Source organism: Cydia fagiglandana, chromosome 25 (genome assembly GCF_963556715.1).
Source record: "Cydia fagiglandana chromosome 25, ilCydFagi1.1, whole genome shotgun sequence".
Taxonomy (NCBI): Eukaryota; Metazoa; Arthropoda; class Insecta; order Lepidoptera; family Tortricidae; genus Cydia; species Cydia fagiglandana.
The window spans coordinates 1,138,571-1,161,787 of record NC_085956.1 but is presented as its reverse complement, the minus strand read 5'-3'; the positions used below and the strand labels follow the sequence as shown (position 1 = coordinate 1,161,787).

Below are 23,217 nucleotides of genomic sequence, written 5' to 3'. Positions count from 1 at the left end.
CAAATACCCACCAAACTTAATTTTTTTGAACTGTGAGTGCACTATTAGATGGATTAGATAATTTGTAAAAAAAGTAACTGTCATAGTCTCTGGTATAATATTTAAATTTTCGAATCTGTGGGCGGAGTCTGGCTGGTGTCAATTTGAAAAATTTTGCAAAGTTGCACTTTTGTTTATCGTTTCGTTTTCGGCGTCTCCCTTGCTATTTCTCATGTATTTCTGTAAGATGTAATATCAGTCATCATTTTTCTAAGCGATCGCGTTATCGGGGAATAGTATTATGTATGAGAATGTAGAAATTCGACAAAATTCTATTCGGTCAAGCACATTTGCCGCGAGAGGACGGCGGTGGCAGCATGGCTTCGGAGGCGCGCGTGAAAGAGGAGACCCTCGATCAAGTTTCGGACCATGGTGAGTTTTGCGACATAACTCCCGATAATCCGCTCTAAACTTACTTAGTGTGTGAATCGCGCGCGATAGCCGCAGTGGGATACAAACGGCACAATCCGCGACTAAATCAAATCTAGGGAAGGTTAAAGTCGCGTGTGAAGGATTTATGCACTAACTTACAATATACAAAATTTGTATACAAAGTATAGGTCCACTTTATATACAAAGAAGTCGAAGAAATAGATTTCGTTTAAAACTCCAGTTCATGTTGTTTTTTGTTTTATGTATAATAGATCCACGCGACCGGCGGTGCGGGAAGCGGCAGCTTGAGTCAACTCCACGGCCTTATAGATTTTGACTAAATTAAAATGTGTTCTAACCCAAGATATACTTATAATGTTAATTTGTAATTAAAATACTACTATGAAAATATTACACAGGACAGCATCTTTAGTTTCTAAATGTCTTATAAGAGCTGGCATATTGAACTCTCTGAAATGCTATTTATTACATCCACATCACTTGCATCAGAATCAGAATTGTTTATTGCACTGACTGCTGGTGTTGGTGGTGCTAGTTTATGTACTTATATTGTCAAAACTTTCGATCTGATGTAACAATGGGTATGGTTGGTCAAAGTTGTTTACAGATGGCGCCAGCATAGGTTTTCTCTGTCTATCCTATGAATAGTCACAATATAAGTAATAGTACTACCGTACAGAAAGGACACTTCCTACAAAACCGAAGTTAGACAGCGGTTCAAGGTCGAATCATGATATCCCTTTCTAACTTATGGCTCTATCCCTTTTGTTCAAATTCAAGCAATTATCGTATCTGTAGTCGTGCACGCAAAGGAACGTCAAGTGGTATCCCTAATAATTGCTCGCAGCAATGCTGACCCAAACGAGTCAAGTTTGCCCGAAGTCAGGAGTGTCTCCCCACTGGTATAGTTTCAGATGCTTAGCTCTTTAAGTCTATTATCATAGAACAAAATTTACCTATAGACAGTTAAAGCAGGTGTGGCTCACTCTGCGATTTCGTCGCTTTGCTACAGGTAGCTAAAAGTGCATCGTTCAACCCCAATTTTGGGGTTTGCCATAAGCCGCACGTGGCGCTGTCGCCACCTAGCGGCCATATCTGTGCTGATCGTCACAGACGCGTTTTGTTAGAGAGTGAGTCTTCTGTACCTAGTACTATTATTTATTCTGTGGTTAAAGTTAAACCTATGCTGTGTCATCTATAAAAACCTTTGACTGCCAACCCTATATTCAATTTTTCTACAGCACTTATAAAGAGAGAAGCAGTATTCACAGAAGAAGAAATGCGTGTGAAAAAGGAGCTACTGAGCTTGGGCAATGATTGCAAGATCAGTGAGGCGGCTATGCTGGCTGAACTGTACAAGGATCATACCGTCAAGGGTGAGCTGGTGCTGGGCCCGGAGCACACTCATCGGCCAGATGTAATGCTGGTAGTACATAGTAAGTTGTTTTACGTGGTATGGTGGAGAATATGAGAACTAGACTTGGTCTGAATAACAACCCAACTCAAAAAAGGTGGTCCACTCATGTATTTATAATAATTATAATACTATAGTTCGTTTTTTTTAGCATTACAAATAAGGTAAACAATCTTGATGTGTCTTTGAATTGAAAAACACATTTTAAAAATAAGGTACGGCAAATATGTAACAATTATGAATCTAATACGATCATTTACATTTTTCTGCTTTCATAAGTAATAGTTTTTGATTTTTAAAAAGCGTTTTTTAATTAAAAGATATGTCAAGATCGCTTACCTTCTTGCAAGTTTTTTCTAATGCTAAAAAAAAAACGATTTATAGGTAGAAACAAATGAATTACTTTTAACAAAATTATTTTTCCTTCTTAGTCGGATATTCTTAACAGAGCAGTCATGGTCATTGAGGTCGTTATACATCCTTTTTTGTTGTTTCCCGCCATATTATTTTTAATTTTGTATTATACGAGTATCAAGTAGAATCACTAATATATAAATTATAAATTGAATTGATGTCATATACATATGGAAAAAAAGTGACCAAGGCCTCCAGTAGTGCCCAGGGCTGGAATCGAACCAGCGTCCTCTGCATTCACGGCAGATGCCTAAAACCGCCTAGGCCATCCGGGCCACGTTGGCATGGGTCAAATTTTATCTCATGTATGCGCAATACTTTAAGAGCTTACGGCGCCCTTCTGAGCACTGTAGACTTTGGTCACTTTTTCTTTCGGTCGCCAGGGTTGCCAACCGTACTATATTATATAGTATTGTACTATATTTTGGCTCTCTGTACTATATACTTTTGGAAAAATATATAGTACGCTTAAATACTATATTTCCGATTAAACGTATATTACACTCATGTTTAGTATTTTATCTCAAAGTACTAAATTTTTTTGAAATGTACAATATTTTTGATGCCTTATTTTGGAAAATACTATATTCCACCAAAAAAAAGTTGGCAACCCTATTTACGACATCAATTTAAGTTTACAACTTATATTCCCGCCGGTCCCATATTGGGATACCCACCTCCAATTGAGGGGGACTTGAATCTTCTCGAGGCAGAGGTGTAGGGTTGAAGCCGGTGTAGCTTTATTTGACGTTCATAAGCGCATTGTAATATGCCTACTTGATCACCAGGCTGGGTGTCAGCTGACGCGGATGGCTGTCCCAACTCACCAGAGCTGAAGGGCGCCCGCCGCCCAGAGCCCACTCTCCGGGATTGCTACGTGCGACTGGAACGCCTCCGAGACCACGAGGCGCTCGCCAGCAACTATGACACCGCCATTGAGAACACAACTATTGATACTAACAAATTTTATACTGAAGATGACTACACTAAATTTGTCTGCGAGAAAAGGAAAGAAGTAATAAGTGAAACTTGTGATAGCTTTGCTCTAAAGTCGGATTTGAAGAAACATATTCAAAAGTCAAGAAGCATGAAGAAGGAAAAAGACAAGCATTGTACTGCAGGGAGAGGTGAGTGGATTGTATCAAACTATTAGTATCCGACCGAAACTAGATTTTTCCCAGAACCAAAATGAAATCTAAGGTTCGGATTGCTCTAGTTTTGGTCGGAGGTTCGGTTTCGTGGCAATAAATCTTCTATATAACTGGATATAGGTCACTCTTTCCAAGACCTTTTATGAATTAAATTGACCAAACATGCATTTTTGTATAATTTAATTCTACGCTCACAACAGCTTAAAACTCCATAAAAACGTACCTAGTCCCCATTTTACTTTTAAGCTTTTAAATTTTTTTACGGATATCTTTTGAGAGGAAAATAAGGACTTTGCTTTTATGGAGAAATTTGAGAAGCTGTCAACCGTCCTCTTAAGATTTAAAAACAAATATTTGTGTTTTGTTTGAGATAAGAAATCGTTTTCAGGTGGCCGCAAACAGAAGTCAGCACGGGAGCGCGCCGCAACCAAACTACATACGCTACGGGAGTGCTTCGTGAGAATCAAGCGCCTCCCACACCATGCGTTGCTTGGATGTAAAATACAGCCCGTAACAGCGCTCCACCAGTCTCCAGCCGCGAGTCACACAGGGGAGTCCCCACCTGATTCACCAAACAAAATTAAATCAAAAATAAAAACTAACCCAAAAAAATTTGTGTGTGACATTTGCCATCGTACATTTGTACATAAAAAACACTTAATCGCACACATTAGACGTCATGTAAGAAAAAAATCAGAGTCGTCAAATGTTGAACACATTAAAACAAAAGGAAAAAAGCGCGATATAAAGCATTGCGCGAAAAATACTAATCTAAACCAGGGCAAACAAAAATACAAACGAATTAACCCGTCTAGTGTTTCTGAAATACTGTCTGCACTGTTATGTAGTTCTACGCAGCGTAAAAAAGTACCTGAAACATCCTATTCATGCGAAAAATGCAACGCACGGTTTGAAAAATTGTCCCATTTTAAAATACATAAACGTCTTCATATGGGTCTAAATGTATTCACGTGCGATGTATGTGAAAAGAAGTTTGGCAATTTGAACAGTTTCGAGTCGCATAAACGAATACATAGTGGCGCAAAACCTTACTCCTGCGATATATGCAAAAAGAGTTATGCTCAAATGAGCCATTTGAATTATCATAAACGCGTACACACTGGCGAGAAACCGTTCGTGTGCGAAATTTGTAAGAAACAGTTTACGTACTCGAGCGTCTTAACTGTACATATACGTATTTGTCATACGGATATAAAACCATATACGTGCGAAGTATGTAATAAACAGTTTAAATTGCATTGTCACTACAAAAGCCATCAACGTGTACATACTGGTGAACGACCGTACTCTTGTGAAATATGCAATCAGCGGTTCAAGCATAAGCAAGCTTTAAATGGACACGTGCTATTACACACCGGCGAAAAGCCATACTTTTGTGAACTGTGTAATAAGAGCTTTGCGCTTGAAAAGTATTATAGTTCACATAAATGCCGCGTCAAAAAACCTTACTCTTGCAAAGTATGTTCAAAGAATTTTGCGCGTCCCAGTCAGTTGAAAGACCACAAAATTGTTCACACGCGCGAAAATCCTTATTCATGCGAGTTATGCAAAGAGCAGTTTTTGTATAAGAGCCAACACAAGAGGCATAACCTACGTCTTCACAGTGACGGGACGCACTTTCCGTGTGAAGTATGCAACAAGATATTTGTTACATGGAACAATTATGACGCACACAAACTAACTCATACTGACAAAAAACCGTTTTCGTGTGAATTGTGTGAACAGAAATTTGCACATATAAAGAGTTTGAGTCATCATAAACAAGCCCACAGTGACGCAACATACGCTTGCGATATATGCAAAAGAAAATTCTCCAACAAATTATCGTTGACCAGTCACATAAGAGCGCACATTGGTGATAAGCCGTTCCTGTGCGACGTATGTAACAAGCGATTTAGGCACTTGAGCCATTTTAAGAAGCATAAACGCGTTCACATGAAGAATAAAACATACACCTGCAAAATATGTAAAGAGGAGTTTGCACGGTTGTACCTTTATCACATACATAGACGAATTCATTTAGGTGAATTCTTATATTCTTGTGAACTTTGCGAGCAAAAATTTGTAGATAAAAGTCGTTTTGAAACACATAAACGAAAGCACACTGGAGAGCGACCATACACATGCAATATATGCGACAAGAAGTTTGCGGAATCGAGTTATTTAGCTGTACACATGCGAATCCACACTGGAGAAAAACCTTATAAGTGTGATATATGTGACAGACGATTTACACAATGCGGTGATTGGAACAAGCACAAACGAGTACACACTGGCGTAAAGCCGTACTCCTGTGAAATCTGTAACAAACGGCTTTCGGATTTGCGTAGCTTTCGCTATCACACACTTACTCACACTGGTGAAAAACCCTACTCATGTGATATATGTAACAAAAAATATGTTCATCCAAAAACTTTGCGAGCACATAGACGAACCCATACTGGCGTAAAACCTTAATGCGAAACATGTTAAATGCGTTGTATACAATCAATAGCTTGAAATGCCATAAACAAAGAAATATAGAATATGTTATGTTAATAAGTTAATAATTTGTTTATTGAGTTGTCTTTTACGTAATTTTTTTTTTGTTGCTGTACATTATATATGTGACTTGCACAGTGATTAAAATAACAAATGTTATTTTGTGTGTGTGTGTATGTTTCATTCGTTTTTTTTTTCATTTATAATTTTTATTTGTCACAAATACGACGTAAAGTGTGTCTTACCATGTAAACAAACGTGACATTGCAATAATACGATTCATAGACAATCTAGACATCGTAATGTCAGATGTGTTTGAGGATCACCGTTCGTTACTGCGATTATTGATGAAAATCTTATTAGAAATTATATTTTTCAATGTTTATGCGGTTGATTTCAATATTTTGTGAGTTTCTTTAAGTATACAATAACATTTTAAGTGATGATTATTAAGTGTAATTCCGGGGGAAAGTGTGATAATGTCTTCGAGAAGTGTTTGTTTACATGATAGGACAAGTAAGGATGAATATTACACTTTAGTTAGATTGTAAACAATATAATTATGTATTCCAAAGAGGTCATCCATTAATTACGTCACACGTTTAGGGGGTGGGAGAGGGTCAAGAAAATGTGACATGTTGTGACATGGGGGAGGGGGGAGTCACAAACATTGTGACGTCACTTTAACTTCATCACTATTTATCAGTAACCGAAAATTAATTTATATTTTTTTATGCGCTGTACATTTAAATAATGAGGTTTTGGAAGTAGGTAATTTTCGTTCCTAATTGGTTTTGTGTTATATAATTACTAATATTTCTTTTACCAAAAATATTTTTTTATTAAAAAAATAATGCCGAGTTGGTATTGCCGATTTCATTGAAAACAAAATTGCCTAAAATGTGACGTCACACCAGGTGGGGAGGGATTTGCAAAATGTGACCAAGTGTGACAAGGAGGGGGGGAGGGGTCAAAAAACCTAGACGTAATTAATGGATGATCCCAAAGTTATAAACTGAAATCGAAGCCGTGAAGGCCGTATGTCCTTGAATCGCTTCGTCACTATTTTTTCTTCAATTATGTATATCCAGCGAACTGTTATACATGGAAGTATTCTGTCCGCTCAGTTATGACCCAACGTAAACTATTCGATTGTAGGCGGTGCTTACAAACTATTCGATTCGCAACTTCAGTTCGTCCGAGATGACAGTCAGTGACGGATGGCTAAATTGATTTATAAAAACAACGTTTTTTGTAATTAAAAATGTCTTCATGTGTCGTGAAGTGGTGCAGAAGTTATTTTAGTTCATACCAAGGATAGTGGAATCACTTTTCACTTGTAGTAAACAGATAACTTCAGTAAAATTTGGAATAAACATGACGATTTGTTTTCAATACTACCGTGCTAAGCTAAAACGCAACAACTGCATACGACTTTCATAACAACATACGACTTTTTAAATTGCGAGGATAATAGGGATGGTGTTATGCCAAATGAAGCAGACTATTTTATTAACTTGTGCTTGGTTTAGGTATTTTCTATATAATTATAAATGTAGTAATGAATTCTTTCTTACAGATTTGTATTTTCCTTTTTATTTCATGAGATGGAGCTGTAAAAAAACTACCTAATTATTTCAAATTAATAATCAAATTTGATATTATCATTTTACATTACTTTCCATTCAGATTCCCACAAGATGCTATTCGCAGAGAACTATGGAAAAAAGCTGTCCAATTAGAGAGACATGAAATTAAGTGGATGCCTGGAAAGATATCTAGAATATGTTCTATTCATGAGATATAACTCGTGAGATAATCATATACCCGGTCTCCTATATGTAGATACACTTCCACTGAATTAATTTAACAAATAGGTACAGACATTATCTGAAAATGTTGATCATTCGAATCCACCCTCTACCGTCACATATATGTAGGTTCTCTCTCAAGCCATTTCCGTCAGTAGAAAAGAGCAGCAAATTTAGAAAATGTAAGCGCGCGAACGGGTGTGGTCCCATACAAAATTTTAATTTTGCACCTTTTTTTACTGACAAACTTGCTTAACCGGCTTTATACATATAAAATAATTCCATTGGAACTGAAAGTGGGGATTTATTGTGACTCCGCCTATTCAAATATTTTTGACCCGATTCGTGTATAGCCAGTCCGAATTCTAAGATCAAGTTTACCATACATTTACAATGGCGTACTTGATCTTAGAAAAACGGACAGACTATATCTGAACGTGACTTCGCACTGCCATACAAATTAATAATAAAATATACAAAATACTTATTATAGCGGAATACATTTATACAACAATGATATATTTACTTATATTGAGTTAGTCTGTCATTTCATAACAACATGTTAACTAGTTATCTTTTAATCTGCATTAAATTATTATACGTGAATTATTTGACTGGTTCTTCAATGTATGGCATAAACCTATCCCTGTCCAAGTCATATTCTAATCAAATATGAACCGCAAACTCTCAGCGGCCAGTACGTACAGCAAGAAGGTTATTAGCGGATTAATGTCGCTGATTGGTAGTTATTGACATTATATGCATTTCATCTACACTTAGCTATGTACCATTAGTGTAATAAAGATGACTATTATTTTGTTTACCAGCTTTGATTACAGGCTCTGTAAACTCGTCGTCTTATTTAAATGTAGGCGTAATTTTGTATGTGTGCTAATTTGGCCCGATAATTTGAACGGTAATGTTCCTAAAGGCGGTTTCCATACTAAATATATGCGTTCACTGTGTATATCACATATATTTCAGTTTATGATTTACTGGTAGTGCGACTACTTAAAAACACAAATAAAAATAATTTAATTAGTTCTTAAGTTGTGTATAATGAAAGCCGCCAAACCGGCCAGGGCGGCCAGCCTAGAAGTTTTTTTTCTTTTTTTTGTTAATCAATAATTATTCATTTATATATACTGAAAACATGTTATGGCATTTTTCAATGCCAAATATGAATTTATTTTTCTGTAAGAGTTGTATAATATTGGTTGTGGAAGAAACACGTACCATATTATAATTTAATAAGTAATAGGGTAAATCGTCAATTACTGGCCAGCCTTCAGCGGCCAGGTGCATAGAATTCATTTTTATTATAAGGTGGCCAGTTATTAAACAGTGGTCAGTAATTGACGAATTACCCTAATCACTAGGTATTTAGTTTTTTTCTGGCAAAAGTTTATATTTCAGTTTTTTTTTTCAGTTGTAATTAAAGTTGAACAGAGTTGTTATTAAACTGTGGCCAGTAATTGACGAATTACCCTAATCATTATTCAGTTTTTTTCTGGCTAAAGTTTATATTTCAGTTTTTTTTTTCAGTTGTAATTAAAGTTGAACAGAGTTGTTATTAAACTGTGGCCAGTAATTGACGAATTACCCTAATCATTATTCAGTTTTTTTCTGGCTAAAGTTTATTTTCAGTTATTTTTTTCAGTTGTAATTAAAGTTGAACATTAATGTTTAAATAAACAGTTGTTATATTTAGAGTTTTATTTTATTTAGGTGCAGTCTGCATCAAAGTAGTGGATGAGTCGAGGCACCAAAAATATCTGAGACTCTCGAATACTTTTCCAAATAGATATACTTAAGATTAAATCTCTACAGTCCGCTTCCAAAACTTTCTATTACAGCCTAATAGTTCTACATTTATGTACACAGTGTTTTTTAAAACTGTTAACTTTGGGGTATGGCTTAGTATAAGTACATTTAAGGAAACTAAATGGCAGAGTTTTTAGGGTTCCGTACCTCAAAAGGAAAAAACGGAACCCTTATAGGATCACTCGTGCTTCAGTCTGTCACAGCCCATTTTCCAAACGTACTGAACCAATTAAGTTAAAATTTGGTACACATATGTAAATTGGTGACCCAAAGACGGACATCTTACGTAAACAAATGAGATTTAAACATGGAGGCCACTTTTGGGGGTAAAAGAGAAAAAAATGTTTTTTTTTTAACTATATCGTGTTACATGTCAAATGAAAGAGCACATTTTAAGAATCTCAATATTTTATTTGTAATTTTAAAATAAAATAAATAGTTTAGAAGTTATTTAAGAAAATAGCCAAAAAATTACCAATCCCCCGAGGGGTTTTTACGCGTTTAACATTTAAAAAATTGGGTAATATACGGAACCCTTGGAACGCTAGTCCGACTCGCACTTGGCCGGTATTTTTTGTTACGTTTTACACGTAAAATTTGATAAGGATCTCGAAACCCTCATTGATCGAAGATAATCCTACTTACCATTCCAATTAAATAGGCTAGATATGATCTCATCATGCGGGATGAATCGAAACCTGTCGGTATAAAACCTCATGAAAACCACCATCACACCATCAGTAACTTACCACCAGTTTTGGAACGTACCCGCCAATATTTGACACTTATATTTTTTTTACAATGGCATTTAAACTAAGCTTCGGAATCGCGGTTTTCTGCCTGATTTGTTTTTTAGAAACGCAAGGGTCTTTTATTAAGGGGAAGAACATTCCAAGGGTCGGGAGAAGCAACGAGGCCGATGGGCCTTTTGACCAGGGGGCCATGGGTTACGTTATCAAGACAATTCCGGCGAAAAACATACCGCGCATGGGGAGGAGGAATTACGATTCGGTAAGTTACTTGTACATTGTACAGTCAGCTCAGCTGCAAAGAGATTTGAGTGAGCGCATGCGGCGAGATCGTTACTTGCCGCTATAGTCCTTTTTTTTAGCATTGGAAAGAACTTCGCAGAAGTAAGCTTGTGGTTCCAAGTCCGGCACTTTTAGCGGTAATAATTTGAAGTAAATTATATGTATACAGGGTGGAAAGATAAGTCGGGCCCTGGAGGGAAACTACCTTAAATCCTTAAGCTGGCTCATTTTACTTAAAGGAGACATTCCAAAGGAGATTTTCTGAAACTCGGTTGCCTCGCCCGGGACTCGAACCGACTAAAAATTCCAAAAAATAAAAACTCGCTATTTTATTCTACTAGTCGATACAGTTAATGTTAATGATAACATTTCTCCAAGAAACATTAGGTCTTACACTCGTCTGTCGTACAAAATATCCATAAAATCTAATATTTAGTACTTAAGATTTTTTTAGACAAGCCAAACTGAAGAAAAAAAGAAAAATAATTTGAATGCAGTTTTGTTTCTTCTTAAAAATAAAGGAATGTCTCCTTTAAGTAAAATGAGCCAGCTTAAGGATTTAAGGTAGTTTCCCTCCAGGGCCCGACTTATCTTTCCACCCTGTATATTGACCATGCTACATTAGAGAATTCAATAAATATTAACAATTAAAGAGCCTGATAAGAACTGCACGCTTGCTTCTGTGGAGTTCTTTCTAATGCTAAAAAAACGAACTATAGGTCACTTACGCTTCAATTTGTTCGATTCGATTTTGTGTTATTCCAATCACACGAACATCACGAAAACAATGCATTTTATTCATTTCAGACATCATATTTCATAGTAACATTTACTGCTTAAGACCTAAACAATCGATATCTAAATAAAAATAGTCCTAGTATTATTTTTCAAAACGTCCGGGTTCGAATCTCGAGCAGTTTTTCTTGTTACTAAAATCGATGACATGGTTCCTAAGAAGAGATCGTCGTATGTCTTATAGTTTCAGAGTTTCCCATACTGACCGATCTAAATGGGCCACCCTGTATGTAAAATTTTCAATGGAGTTTATTTTTGCAGCAAAATCGCTATGATATCCCGAAATTTTATCAAGCGCCTGCAGAAAACTTGGAATTATTTGGAGGTTAGTAACATTTTAATGGGCTATTTTTTTGTAGGAGCATCCAACTTGATCCAACTTCTACGGCACTGATACCGCACAGTCAGACGTGAAAAAAGGAAAATCATTAACAACATTTGTGTTACTTTTACATTTATTTCCCTGAAGTCCAAGATAGCATTGTTCAGTGTACAGTATAGTACATACAAGTAATATTGGATTAGTTCGTGCAAGTAAAAATTATCTTAAGGTGTAGCAGAGTCGGACCAAGATAAGTCTGCAGCGGATTTGATAGCCCACCTACGCTGTATAAGTGTCATTTATATGTACATTATAATTTTATAGAAGTTTGACGTTTAAAATAAGACGTACACTGCGTGGACTATCAAATCCGCTGCAGAGTTTTCATGGACTGACTTTAGACGATTGTCTAATAAAGCTACTATACAAAAGAAAATGCCAAAAAAATCCAATTCTTTTCCTTTTTTAGATGACGGTCAACCTGGATTCAACCAAGAACAAATAGAGGGTTATTATAGTAGCCAGCTGGAAAATATGAAGAAATAAGCAACAGAACTGTTCGACTTGGCTGGAGCGCTACCATGTCCCTAAATATTGAAAATGGATCGTCGGATTTAAACCCTTTTTTGTTGCTTTTGCTGACACTGTTATTATCTAGTCATTATGTAAAATAAAATAAAATAAATTGCTACTTATAATTTAAAATCTACTAACTCGATTGTTTTATTTATTCATTGCGTATTATTTAGCTTAGGCCAAAGAATATAATACTCACTAGGAGAAGAACGGTAACTCCATACAAAAAAATGTCCCCAACCGTTTATACGTTTATACTACTGGCGCCCTCGATGTGTACCAATGGAACTAAAGTTGACAACCGGTTTAGCCTGGCGGGTATTGGTATTATAGGTATATAGTAATTATGTTGATAAACATATTTGTTATCTTCATATCACGAAATATATGAAAGATGCAAATATTACCTCTATTAACCTACCCTCCATATATTTTATGAATATTGATAAAGACAGTTGGAAGCAAATATTCATTATAAAACTTAATCGCGTGTAATTAAGTTTTAAGCGTTTTAAGTCCCGTTTTATGATTAATTATGTATAAAATTCGTGATAATTTAAATCAGAGTTGGGAGCAATGTTGCTGTAGAAAAATGTTTTTATTTTTATTACTCGCAACTTTTTCTCGGAGGCCAACGCAAACATAGAAGCTTCAGGCGCACACATGCGCAATTATTTGGGGACATAACTTTCTTAGGAAGTGAACAGGCCTTGGCTTAGGCTTAAAAATTATAAGGCGTTGAACGGAACGTAGTTATGTCAACTTCAAAAAGTAACTCTATTACCCTACTAAATACAAAAGTCAATGTTACAAACTTCAAATATGTCTTTGCTCTTTCGTACTAGAGATAACATACGTATTTCTTCTTTCACTCACACACTCTTCTGACGTCTACTCTAATCAGTCACTTAATATCCTCAGATATCTTCCACGGTATCAGTGGAAGAAATTTTCCAATTTCTTTCGATTAAAACTTCTAAATTGCCAGTGAAACATTAAGAAACCAAAATGGTGCTGACGGCGGACGTTAATTTGCCCGAAGAGTCCGAGTTGACCGTCCCCGAGGTCAATCTATCGATGGCCAGTTTAAGGGCTGGTTCGTTCCACCTCGGGAAATACTGCGAGCAAGCTAATAATGTGGGTACTAAGCTTAAATAACCTAAGAAACGTATGACCTAGTTTATTTAGCTAGTATTTAGGCCCTTGTTATTGTTTAAATCGGTTTGATGATTGCGTAATCATAAAAATGAGGTTATGTTTTGGTCAAATATTTTTATCAGTTTTTTAGACAAAGTAGTGAGCCTACTTTTTCGTTAATGTTAAACAGTTATATTTGACCATATTGTAATTGGTAATTAAACCCTTTTTCAGGTTTAAATATAGTTAAAATACATTGTAGTATAAGATAGTAAACAAATCCAATTTATACATACCTATTAACATTTTTTATGCCAGATCATAGATTATAGATGTAAAAATTGAGAAACAGAACTTAAAATAATGTTAATTTTAATTCTGTGTTTTTTTCTACAAGTTATCATATTTTAAAACACGCTTTAATTTTTATAGACGGTCAAGCAAATCTTGTCAGTAGAAAAAGGCGCGAAATTCAAATTTTCTATGGGACGCTGTCCCTTTGCGCCTACATTTTTCAAATATGCCGCCTTTTTCTACTGACAAGATCTGCTTGACCAATATTAAAGTTGTCATGTTAGTGCATTTATACATTATGGTTTGGCAAAAGTACTGGTCTGAGAGAAACCTACTGTTTTTTTTTAAAGCCAAAGAGAGATGAGTATATAGTTTTTTATTCTACTGTTACTGACTAAATGGTTTGCCAGTCTTCTGTTTTCATTTCATATAGATGGTCAAGCAAATCTTGTCAGTAGAAAAAGGCGCAAAATTCAAATTTTCTATGGGACGATAACCCTTCGCGCCTACATTTTTCAAATTTGCCGCTTTTTTTTACTGACAAGATTTGCTTGACCAAGTATATATACTCATGGACAAATATAGAAAAAACAAAAAAAAAAGTTTAATTACTGGATTACAGCACCTAAAGTATTATCAAAATTAGTAATTTAACTTTTTTTAAATTTGTTCATGAGTGTATTATTATTTCTAGCCATTTATCTGTATAATAAAATTGTCAGGAGTTCATGCTCTGCCGTTTCGAGGAGAAGGATCCTCGCAAGTGCATCAACGAGGGCAAGGCGGTCACCGCTTGCACCATGGAGTTCTTCCGCAAGGTGAGACTAACTATTTAAGCTCAGTTTTTAGGTGGTTTTTACGCGGTGGGGGAATTTGTTTTAGCGTTTCTGTAAGTTTTTCCTATTTTTATCTATTGCCTTTAAAAGAATGGCCGAAGACTGCTCAAAACCGGGAAGAATGGAAAAAACGGGGGGAGGCCTTTGCCCAGCAGTGGGACACAACAGCCTCTCAATAATAATAAATAATATATTGTGAACTTTTTTGCCACTTTTGTGATAATTCTACTCAGAGTCACAAGCTCGTTCAATCCTAATGTGATAAAAAAATGTCCCAGAGTTTTTTCCTACTGTGTTACCATTTCTCCATACACTTTGTATGGCGGTAACAAAAAGGAAAGTTTGAAAAATGTATGGAAATTTTAGGATTTTTTTTTCTCGTATATGTATGAAAAGGACCTCCGATCCTGACTAGAAATAACACAAAACTGGCAAAAAAGGTCACAATATATAAAATTGCAACAAAATAAAAGAAACACTCTAATAAGGTGTATTGATTTCTCCACAACTCTAAGATTCCCAATTCAAAGAAAGAAGAAATTTCCTATACACACATTTTAGATGAGATTTTATACATTTTAGTTTCAAATTTTCTTCATTCCAATTGGCTTGGAAACTAATTCAAGTTTGTAGCTAATGATTTATTTGGATTTGGCATATCTCTTCTTCTTCTTCCTCGTGTTGTCCCGGCATTTTGCCACGGCTCATGGGAGCCTGGGGTCCGCTTGACAACTAATCCCAAGAATTGACGTAGGCACTAGTTTTTACGAAAGCGACTGCCATCTGACCTATCAACCCAGAGGGGAAACTAGGTCTTATTGGGAATAGTCCGGTTTCCTCACGATGTTTTCCTTCACCGAAAAGCAACTGGTAAATATCAAATGATATTTCGTACATAAGCTCCGAAAAACTCATTAGTACGAGCCGAAGTTTGAACCCGCGACCTCCGGATTGAAAGTCGTACGCTCTTACCGCTTTGGCATATCTAAAGATGCTAAATCCAAATAAATCATATTTGGCATATCTAAAGATGCCAAAGACTTTTTTTTCATCTATTGAAGTGCCATCTGCATCAAGCTTCGCACTTCGCAAGTTTACCATCTTTTGTTTTGTTTGTAGGTGAAGAGCGCGTGTATGAGCGAGTTCAACCAGTACGCCAACTGCATCGACAAGAGCTCCGGGGACTTTAGCATGGAACAGTAAGTGTCTGCTCGTTTCATTGTAGATAGTATAGTTTGTAGCTTTCTAATAGGCCCCGACGGCTAATTGTGACGTTATCTATGAAAAGGGACCTTATTGTCGATGGCGATGGCGCTTACGCCATTATTAACGATGCTCCGATATAAATACAATACCGCGCGACGCTGTGCGGTGTAAGCGCCATCGACAATAAGGTCCCTTTTCATATATAATGCCCCAATTGTTTGTCTATTGTTAAGTAAAACCGCTCGTGCCACGTGCCACAACCACCTGCATAAAAAATGGTTCGTTCACTTTACCCAGGTAATTGAATTACAACTCCTATGGAAATTGCAATAAGATTCAAAATTAACTAATGGATATATATTTTGTTAGGATGTGTGTGGTCCGTTCAACTCGCCGGCACTCAGTACTACGGTTACTGAGTGCCGGCGAGTCGAATGCTACAGAACCAGTCTAAAATGTGTCATCGAGATGCGTGACAAAGGCGCGTTATCGGAGAGCGCACCTACACTGGTTTCTTGAGCGTTGGACTAGCCCGCGCTCAGGTGCCAAATAGAATAATTAAGACCCTTTTTTGCAGATAAGTAGCACGTGCGGTTTTACTTAACAATAGGCAAAGGATTAGCCGTCGGGCTCTATTAGAAACCTACAAACTATAATAATTGAATGTGTAATGCAACGGATGTCCGTTTCCAGCTGCCGCACGACACAGGGCGTGCTGGACAAGTGCATGCTGGACAAGCTGAACCTGGAGCGCCCGGACTTCGGGTACTTCACCGAGGCGCGCGTGCACCACACCAAGAGGTACCATTACTCATCATCATCATCTCAGCCATAAGACGTCCACTGCTGAACATAGGCCTCCCCCTTGGACCTCCATTCGTACCAACCGTGGTAGCGACCCGCATCCAGCGTCTTCCGGCGGCCTTAACAAGGTCGTCCGTCCATCATGTGGGTCCATTACTCAAAAATCGTTTATTTCAGACGTAACTCCATCGCGGTTAGCCTCACTCATTTACTAAACTTAAAATTAGAGTTAATATAATATAACCTCGTATGACCCACTATAATATGGTGGGTGACAAGCAAAAGTCACTAACTAACACCATTGAAATTATTGGACAATAAACCGTGTTAAAAGTGTAATAAAGTGCACTGTTATTTTGATTTTTTGATAGTACTTAGTGACTTTTGCTTGTCACCCAACGATATAAAGTATCGAATTTTTTATTTGAACCTTATTGTAAAAGTAAATAAGAACGAATTTCGTTTGCTTGGAAATTAACTTTACTTTAGGAGCATTCCACGTGCTGTCCCGTACAAACGCATTTTATTTCTCGTGTTGCGACTTTTTTTTTGGCATTTAGGGCCCCACATCTAGCGTCTTTCGAGCGTCGGCGCGGTCGGCGTCTGCTCAGCGCTATGGAAAATGACGTCGCTGCGCAGTTGCGTCGAGCAGCGGCCATAGAGTTGTAGACGCCGATCACGCCGACGCTCGAAAGTCGCTAGATGTGGGGGGGCCCTAAAGGAAACTCTTACCTGCAAATCTTCAAAAAATCGCGTTTGTTTTATACAAACGGTAGACAAGTTCATATTAGAATGCTCCTTTAAATACATATTTGGGCATTTCTATTTAAAATTGTACCAACAATTTTTGTGTTAGAATTGGGAATTTGTGTGTTATTTCTACTCAGAATCCCGAGCTTTTTCCATTTTTACTGAGAAAAAGTGTCCCCATAATTTTTGGTCCGTTTGATTACGGTTTTCAATTTCAATACAATTTTCTATGACCGTAACAAAACGGACAAATTTTGTATGAAAGTTTGTATTAAAGCTTTGTAGTAAAGCTTTTTCTCTTGTATTAGGATCGAAAGAGCTCGTGATTCTGAGTCGAAAAAATATAAAAATTTAGAATGCAAGTTGAGGGTACAACTTTAAATAGAAATGCCCATTTAAGTATAGTTCATTTTTTTAGCATTAGAAAGAACTTGAAAGAAGGTAAGAGATCTTGACAAGTCTTTTAATTGAAAAACGCTTTTTAAAAATCAGTAACTATTACTTATGAAAGCAGAAGAATATAAATGATCGTATTAGATTCTTAATTGTTACATATTTGCCGTAACTTATTTTTAAAATGTGTTTTTCAATTTAAAAACATGTAAAGATTGTTTACCTTATTTCTAATGCTAAAAAAAACCGGGCAAGAGTCGGACTCGCGCACGAAGGGTTCCGTACCATAATGCAAAAAAAAACAAAAAAAAAGCAAAAAAAAAACGGTCACCCATCCAAGTACTGACCACTCCCGACGTTGCTTAACTTTGGTCAAAAATCACATTTGTTGTATGGGAGCCCCATTTAAATCTTTATTTTATTCTGTTTTTAGTATTTGTTGTTATAGCGGCAACAGAAATACATCATCTGTGAAAATTTCAACTGTCTAGCTATCACGGTTCGTGAGATACAGCCTGGTGACAGACGGACGGACAGCGAAGTCTTAGTAATACCGGTCCCGTTTTACCCTTTGGGTACGGAACCCTAAAAACGAACAATAATAAGTCTCTATATGTGTGTCGCAGGCCTAAACCTAAGGAGGAGCCCGCGCTGGAGTTCCCGGACGCGACGCCCGCGCTGCCCGCCGACGCGGAGCGCAAGCCTGCTCGCATGGGCTCACGCTTCTACTGGATGACCGAGTAAACCCACCGGGGTATGTTCTCTAACATGCAACCTCATAGTCTAATAAAACATGGTCTTCTCTTCCCAGAGTGACACAAGCCTACGTCACAATAACATGGCCGCTATATATAGCGCTATTGCATATTATTATACATACATATGTATAGCGCTGTCGCATGATGACGTAGGCTTGTGTCAGTCACGTGGTCGGAAGAGAGTACCAGGCGGAGTATATTATTATACCATGTGTAACCTGTATCATATTGACGAAACCACGGCAATAACTATTAAATTAAAATTTAAAAAATTAATCGAGGCGCGCCAGCAATGGATATTCAATCAACATTAACCCTAAGGGTAAGAAGACATTAAAATATAAATAGTTTATTCGTGGCAGAAATTCAATAATCAGGGCCACGGCCGAAATAGGTATTATCTTTTAATGGGCTGATTTACTTAACAATAGACAATAGGATTAGCCGCCGGGCTCAGTTACGAATCTACGAACTATACTCACCCCGACCCTCTTAATAATATACTATTTTGCACGACAATAAAGATAGACATAATGCCGTATGTTAGCTAACACATTTATTCCAGACAACTTTAGACAGTGTAATACTAGTCAAATACAACCAATTTCATTAAAAGTAGGATAATTAAGTCAATAACTGGCCGCCCTAAACTAAAAATGGTTTCTATTCACCTATAAACAGAATTCATTTTAGTATAAGGTGGCTAGTTAATAGTGGCCAGTTATTAAAACCTTATACTAAACTGAATTCTGTTTATAGGTGAATAGGATTAATTTTTAATGTAGGGTGGCCAGTCATTATCCGGTGGCCAGTAAATGACGATTTGCCCAATTATTGTCTTTTCTTTTTCAGTTGGCGAAAACGCAATCGAGTACCGGTCTCCGAAGCGCGACCAAAAGCTAAACAACTTGTCATTTCGTTGTCAGAAATCAAAAGAATTGTTAATGAAATTTGATCTTTAAGCCATTAGTAAAAAGGTTCTAAACTATGCTATTGACATGTTTTTCTTTTGATTTTTGACAAATTGTAGAAAATGAGTGGTCTTTATGTATAAGGTAAAACTTTAGACTTTTTATTAATCTTATTTAAAATATTTTTATTTGTTTCTACGACCATAAATGTGTAAGAGCAACTTTTCTAACGTTTACTTTATACATTAAGTTAGGTAAACAAATCATGTAGATTAATAAAAAATATTCAAATTATGACTCTCTTTATTTAGTTGTGTCCATATGCATCCTGTATACCCTGAGTAGAAATTCAAAACTTTTGAGTTAAAATTTATAAATAAGTTTAAATATTTACAGCAGAGATTTTGTATATCATACTTATGTCTAAAACTATTCGAGGAAAAGTAATCTAAAACTATTCGAGGAAAAGTAATACACCATACACCGAATATAATAGACTATACCGAAACATTATATTAAATTCTGAGATCCTACAGCCAGCATCGTATCTCTACTGCAGCTTGTATTTCGAGCGAAAGAGAGGCAGATAATGAAATTTAATTTTTCGCGGTAGGGCCGCAGTACTTTAAGGCATGAAATCTTCATGAAATAAGTCAAGAATGAGTATGATATTTTTCACAAGACGATGCCGATTACAGCAAGCAAGGCAGTATGGCCTAAGGTCTTAGCTTGTCCAGAAGGACGAATAAAAAAAAAGAAATCGTTATGTTTCAGACCCGCAAAAAACCGCCACAAAAGCAAGATTAGCGAGCGCTCCACCCTTTATAATTATTTTTTTACTCTGGCAACAATAGCCACCATCCGTCAATCTGACATTTACATTTTTCTGAGATTGTTGTCGTCGCAGTGAAAATAAATAAATTAATTCAAAATAACACACTTTAACACTCTTAAACTTACCTTGAAAGCTATGATAAGTTCATTCAATTCATTATTTCTATATTCCACTTCAAATCTCATCCGTTTAGTCGCGCCGAGCGCTTAAAACTGAACCACCTTCGAGTTATTTTAGTGTTCAAATTACCTATTTCTTATGTAAACAGTGATGGAAAACTGTTGGGAACCGTCGCCCCACAGTTCCCAGGATTGTTATCCGCACTACAACCTATTCCAGAGCTCGATATTCTACGATACAGACAACTTTCGTGTGCCGTGTCTGTTGGAGGACTCCGTGGCCTCGGAGAGCTCTGAGAATGAGGAACGGAGCGCGGAGCCCCCGGACAAGCCGCCGGAGGCGCCGGTGAAGGCCAAGCGGGTGATCGCGAAGCAAGAGCTGTATCGCGACCCCAAGTTGTTTGGCAAAGATGATGGGTACGTTTGTTTTGATGTCGTGACATATTTTACATTTATATGGCTTTAGAAGCGAGTTTATATTTTATTTATTTTATTTAGTACTTAGGATAAAAAAAAACGAGTAAGCAATATCTGTTACAAGCATGCCATGTTTGCCTGTAATTGGGTGAATACTCTAGCAATATTATTTTGCAACTTGTTATTTATAAGTATTTTTTGTATTGCACCTGTTGGCGAACCTAATAAATAAATTAAATAAATAATTTATAAGGCACACAAAACAGACAACATTCAAAACATTGTTAAAATTAAATGTAAGTGTTAGGTTTTATATTTCCTGTGCATACTAGGTGGAAAATATGTTTCTAAATGTATCTATTATTGGAAGCAATGTGTAATAATTTTGCATTCATAACATTATTTTCTATTTTTTGGAGATGTCTTTGTATGACTAAAACAAGTATAACTGATAAGAAATAAATATTTATTCTTCAAGTTTTAATCAAAACTAGTGCCTGGGGCAAACCCCAGGCACCTAAAATGCATTTAATTGTTAGTTTATTGTAAAATAGCATACTTATTGATAGAATGCATCAGTTTTTTGATTAAAATAGACAAAGTAAGATAACATTTACTTATTAGTGTAAGAGTAAAAACACCAGACACCACTTTATAACAACATTTATTAGGGAATCACAAATATTAGAATATAGTTCTGAAAATAATATGCAAGGACGCTCTCGCGTAAAACCAATCTAAGATGGACGACCACCTCTAGTGATGTGTCCTTGCCGGTTACCGTAGTGATGTCAAACACCGATGAAATGACGACCCCACCGTTTATTAGATATCATGAAATTAAAACAACATGGATTGTCCTTCCAGACAATCAAACACCAATGGTCCCATAGAGCCTCCAAACTTGCCGCTGTCCCAGCCGTGGGGCTACGACTGGACCAAGCAGAGCTGGGTGAAGGAGGGTGCTCCAGTGGCCGACATACAGAAGGATGAGAGGCGCACACCAGAACACCAGCCTGCTGCTCCGAGGGTTAACAACAGCAAGGCGGAGAGGTCAGTACATATAAATATAATAGGACAATTTTACACAAATCGACCTAGTTCCACAGTAAGCAAAATAAGGCTTGTGTTGTGGTTACTACACTTTTTTTAAAGATTATCTTTAGCAAATGTTTTAACTATTGTACGTTGTTGCAGCATGATGCACAAGATGGGTTGGCAGGGCGGCGCGCTCGGGAGGACCGGCGATGGCATCACGGAGCCCATCACACCTAAAACTATTCATGTAAGTAAAGTTAGCATCAATGGTACTAGTTCAGCGTTCGTTAGTGTCACTAACGAATTCGAGCCAATCTTGCAGTCTAACGCAAGTAGTTGACACAATCGCGCGCGTGATGCGAACTCGTCAACCAATCGCGCGCGTGATGCGAACTCGTCAACCAATCGCGCGCGTGATGCGAACTCATCAACCAATCGCGTCGGAGCGGTGTTACACCGCCGTACTGGCCCCATTCATGCCCCATTGTTATTGCCCGTAAGGCCAGCCCTGAGATATACAAATGTCAAGTCAGTTATATGCATCTCGTTCACGAGTATAACTGAGGGGCTACCGCGATAACCGAAATTCGCAAATTGCGGCGATCGTTCTCTTTTACTCCAATGAAGGCGTAATTATAGTCACAGGGAAAGATGCCCGCAATTTGCGAACTTCGATTTTCGCGGTTATAGCCCTTGAGATAGCGGATGAGTGTCAAAGATGTGTAGACCGCGCTCGATCTACCCTCACACGCGCACGTAGCACACAAATTAAAGGCAGGGACACACTTATCCCACGTACGGAACGTATGCAATGTATTATGACATCTGAACCCCTGAAATTTGTACGCTTAGAATAGTACATTGTGCAACATTGTGTGTAACTCGGGGCGTAAGTTAAATATTGCAAACGAAAGTAAGTTAAATCGCGACGGCTCGCTGGAGCGATTTATAGACTCGAGTTTGCAATATTATTACGCCCCGAGTTACACACAATGTTTTTCATCACACTCGCGATACAAAAATTAAGTATAAAGACAGGAAACTGTAAATTATGGCACTAGAAACTTCATAACTCCCTAGGGAAAAAGCTTTTTCTATAACTCCCGCTAAACCTGCGTGCAATTCCACATTTACTGAGCGAGTGTGATGAAAACATACTTGTCATACGCAATGCAACGCATGACAAGTATGTTTCTAAGCATACAAGTTTCAGGGTTCAGATGTCATAATGCATTGCATTGCATACGTTGCGCACGTGGGATAAGTGTGTCCCGAGCTTTAACCTCTAGGCGCCCATACGTCAAACCTTGCCAAGCAAAATTACATTTTATTTTGTCAACACAAAGTTCAAATTAGAATGGAACAGGAGACCTTTTTATAGGTATCTGGGCGGATAGAGGTTAATGCAGTGGCGGGCAAACTTTCTTCATGGGGGGCCAGAAAGTTT

The 23,217-nt window shown here is 37.2% G+C and overlaps 5 protein-coding genes and 1 non-coding gene across 6 annotated transcripts; 5 read left to right on the top strand and 1 right to left on the bottom strand.

Annotated features, from left to right (window-relative positions):
* Positions 1 to 183: 183 nt before the first annotated feature.
* On the top strand, positions 184 to 4,274 carry LOC134676773 (uncharacterized). Its single transcript, XM_063535156.1, has 5 exons — positions 184 to 411; positions 1,674 to 1,868; positions 3,049 to 3,387; positions 3,800 to 3,907; positions 4,270 to 4,274. Exons 1-5 carry the CDS (start codon positions 357 to 359, stop codon positions 4,272 to 4,274), a joined length of 702 nt encoding a protein of 233 aa, XP_063391226.1. The 5' UTR covers positions 184 to 356.
* Trnas-uga (transfer RNA serine (anticodon UGA)) lies at positions 2,462 to 2,535 on the bottom strand. The gene has a single exon. It is a non-coding gene; the product is annotated as a tRNA-Ser (tRNA).
* LOC134676875 (zinc finger protein 658B-like) lies at positions 4,228 to 6,219 on the top strand. Its single transcript, XM_063535257.1, has one exon. It carries the CDS (start codon positions 4,363 to 4,365, stop codon positions 5,887 to 5,889), a length of 1,527 nt encoding a protein of 508 aa, XP_063391327.1. The 5' UTR covers positions 4,228 to 4,362; the 3' UTR covers positions 5,890 to 6,219.
* A 3,967-nt stretch (positions 6,220 to 10,186) lies between these two features.
* On the top strand, positions 10,187 to 12,367 carry LOC134676942 (uncharacterized). Its single transcript, XM_063535323.1, has 3 exons — positions 10,187 to 10,559; positions 11,636 to 11,699; positions 12,166 to 12,367. Exons 1-3 carry the CDS (start codon positions 10,350 to 10,352, stop codon positions 12,240 to 12,242), a joined length of 351 nt encoding a protein of 116 aa, XP_063391393.1. The 5' UTR covers positions 10,187 to 10,349; the 3' UTR covers positions 12,243 to 12,367.
* A 787-nt stretch (positions 12,368 to 13,154) lies between these two features.
* Positions 13,155 to 19,653, top strand: LOC134677099 (NADH dehydrogenase [ubiquinone] 1 alpha subcomplex subunit 8). Its single transcript, XM_063535554.1, has 6 exons — positions 13,155 to 13,409; positions 14,426 to 14,521; positions 15,659 to 15,738; positions 16,439 to 16,546; positions 18,319 to 18,446; positions 19,303 to 19,653. Exons 1-5 carry the CDS (start codon positions 13,281 to 13,283, stop codon positions 18,434 to 18,436), a joined length of 531 nt encoding a protein of 176 aa, XP_063391624.1. The 5' UTR covers positions 13,155 to 13,280; the 3' UTR covers positions 18,437 to 18,446; positions 19,303 to 19,653.
* A 455-nt stretch (positions 19,654 to 20,108) lies between these two features.
* LOC134676772 (uncharacterized) lies at positions 20,109 to 22,110 on the top strand. Its single transcript, XM_063535155.1, has 3 exons — positions 20,109 to 20,732; positions 21,600 to 21,785; positions 21,930 to 22,110. Exons 1-3 carry the CDS (start codon positions 20,467 to 20,469, stop codon positions 22,108 to 22,110), a joined length of 633 nt encoding a protein of 210 aa, XP_063391225.1. The 5' UTR covers positions 20,109 to 20,466.
* Positions 22,111 to 23,217: the final 1,107 nt, after the last annotated feature.

What these genes read in the sequence shown, in the direction of transcription:
- LOC134676773 (XM_063535156.1), top strand. Translation starts at nt 357, where the DNA reads ATGGCTTCGGAGGCGCGCGTGAAAGAGGAGACCCTCGATCAAGTTTCG. An exon ending in CGATCAAGTTTCGGACCATG is followed by an intron (nt 412 to 1,673) that starts GTGAGTTTTGCG and finishes ATTTTTCTACAG; the next exon opens with CACTTATAAAGAGAGAAGCA. An exon ending in GCATTGTACTGCAGGGAGAG is followed by an intron (nt 3,388 to 3,799) that starts GTGAGTGGATTG and finishes AATCGTTTTCAG; the next exon opens with GTGGCCGCAAACAGAAGTCA.
- LOC134676875 (XM_063535257.1), top strand. Translation starts at nt 4,363, where the DNA reads ATGGGTCTAAATGTATTCACGTGCGATGTATGTGAAAAGAAGTTTGGC.
- LOC134676942 (XM_063535323.1), top strand. Translation starts at nt 10,350, where the DNA reads ATGGCATTTAAACTAAGCTTCGGAATCGCGGTTTTCTGCCTGATTTGT. An exon ending in GGAGGAGGAATTACGATTCG is followed by an intron (nt 10,560 to 11,635) that starts GTAAGTTACTTG and finishes TTATTTTTGCAG; the next exon opens with CAAAATCGCTATGATATCCC. An exon ending in AAACTTGGAATTATTTGGAG is followed by an intron (nt 11,700 to 12,165) that starts GTTAGTAACATT and finishes TTCCTTTTTTAG; the next exon opens with ATGACGGTCAACCTGGATTC.
- LOC134677099 (XM_063535554.1), top strand. Translation starts at nt 13,281, where the DNA reads ATGGTGCTGACGGCGGACGTTAATTTGCCCGAAGAGTCCGAGTTGACC. An exon ending in ACTGCGAGCAAGCTAATAAT is followed by an intron (nt 13,410 to 14,425) that starts GTGGGTACTAAG and finishes TAAAATTGTCAG; the next exon opens with GAGTTCATGCTCTGCCGTTT. An exon ending in CGCGTGCACCACACCAAGAG is followed by an intron (nt 16,547 to 18,318) that starts GTACCATTACTC and finishes TGTGTGTCGCAG; the next exon opens with GCCTAAACCTAAGGAGGAGC.
- LOC134676772 (XM_063535155.1), top strand. Translation starts at nt 20,467, where the DNA reads ATGGAAAACTGTTGGGAACCGTCGCCCCACAGTTCCCAGGATTGTTAT. An exon ending in TTGTTTGGCAAAGATGATGG is followed by an intron (nt 20,733 to 21,599) that starts GTACGTTTGTTT and finishes TTGTCCTTCCAG; the next exon opens with ACAATCAAACACCAATGGTC. An exon ending in AACAACAGCAAGGCGGAGAG is followed by an intron (nt 21,786 to 21,929) that starts GTCAGTACATAT and finishes ACGTTGTTGCAG; the next exon opens with CATGATGCACAAGATGGGTT.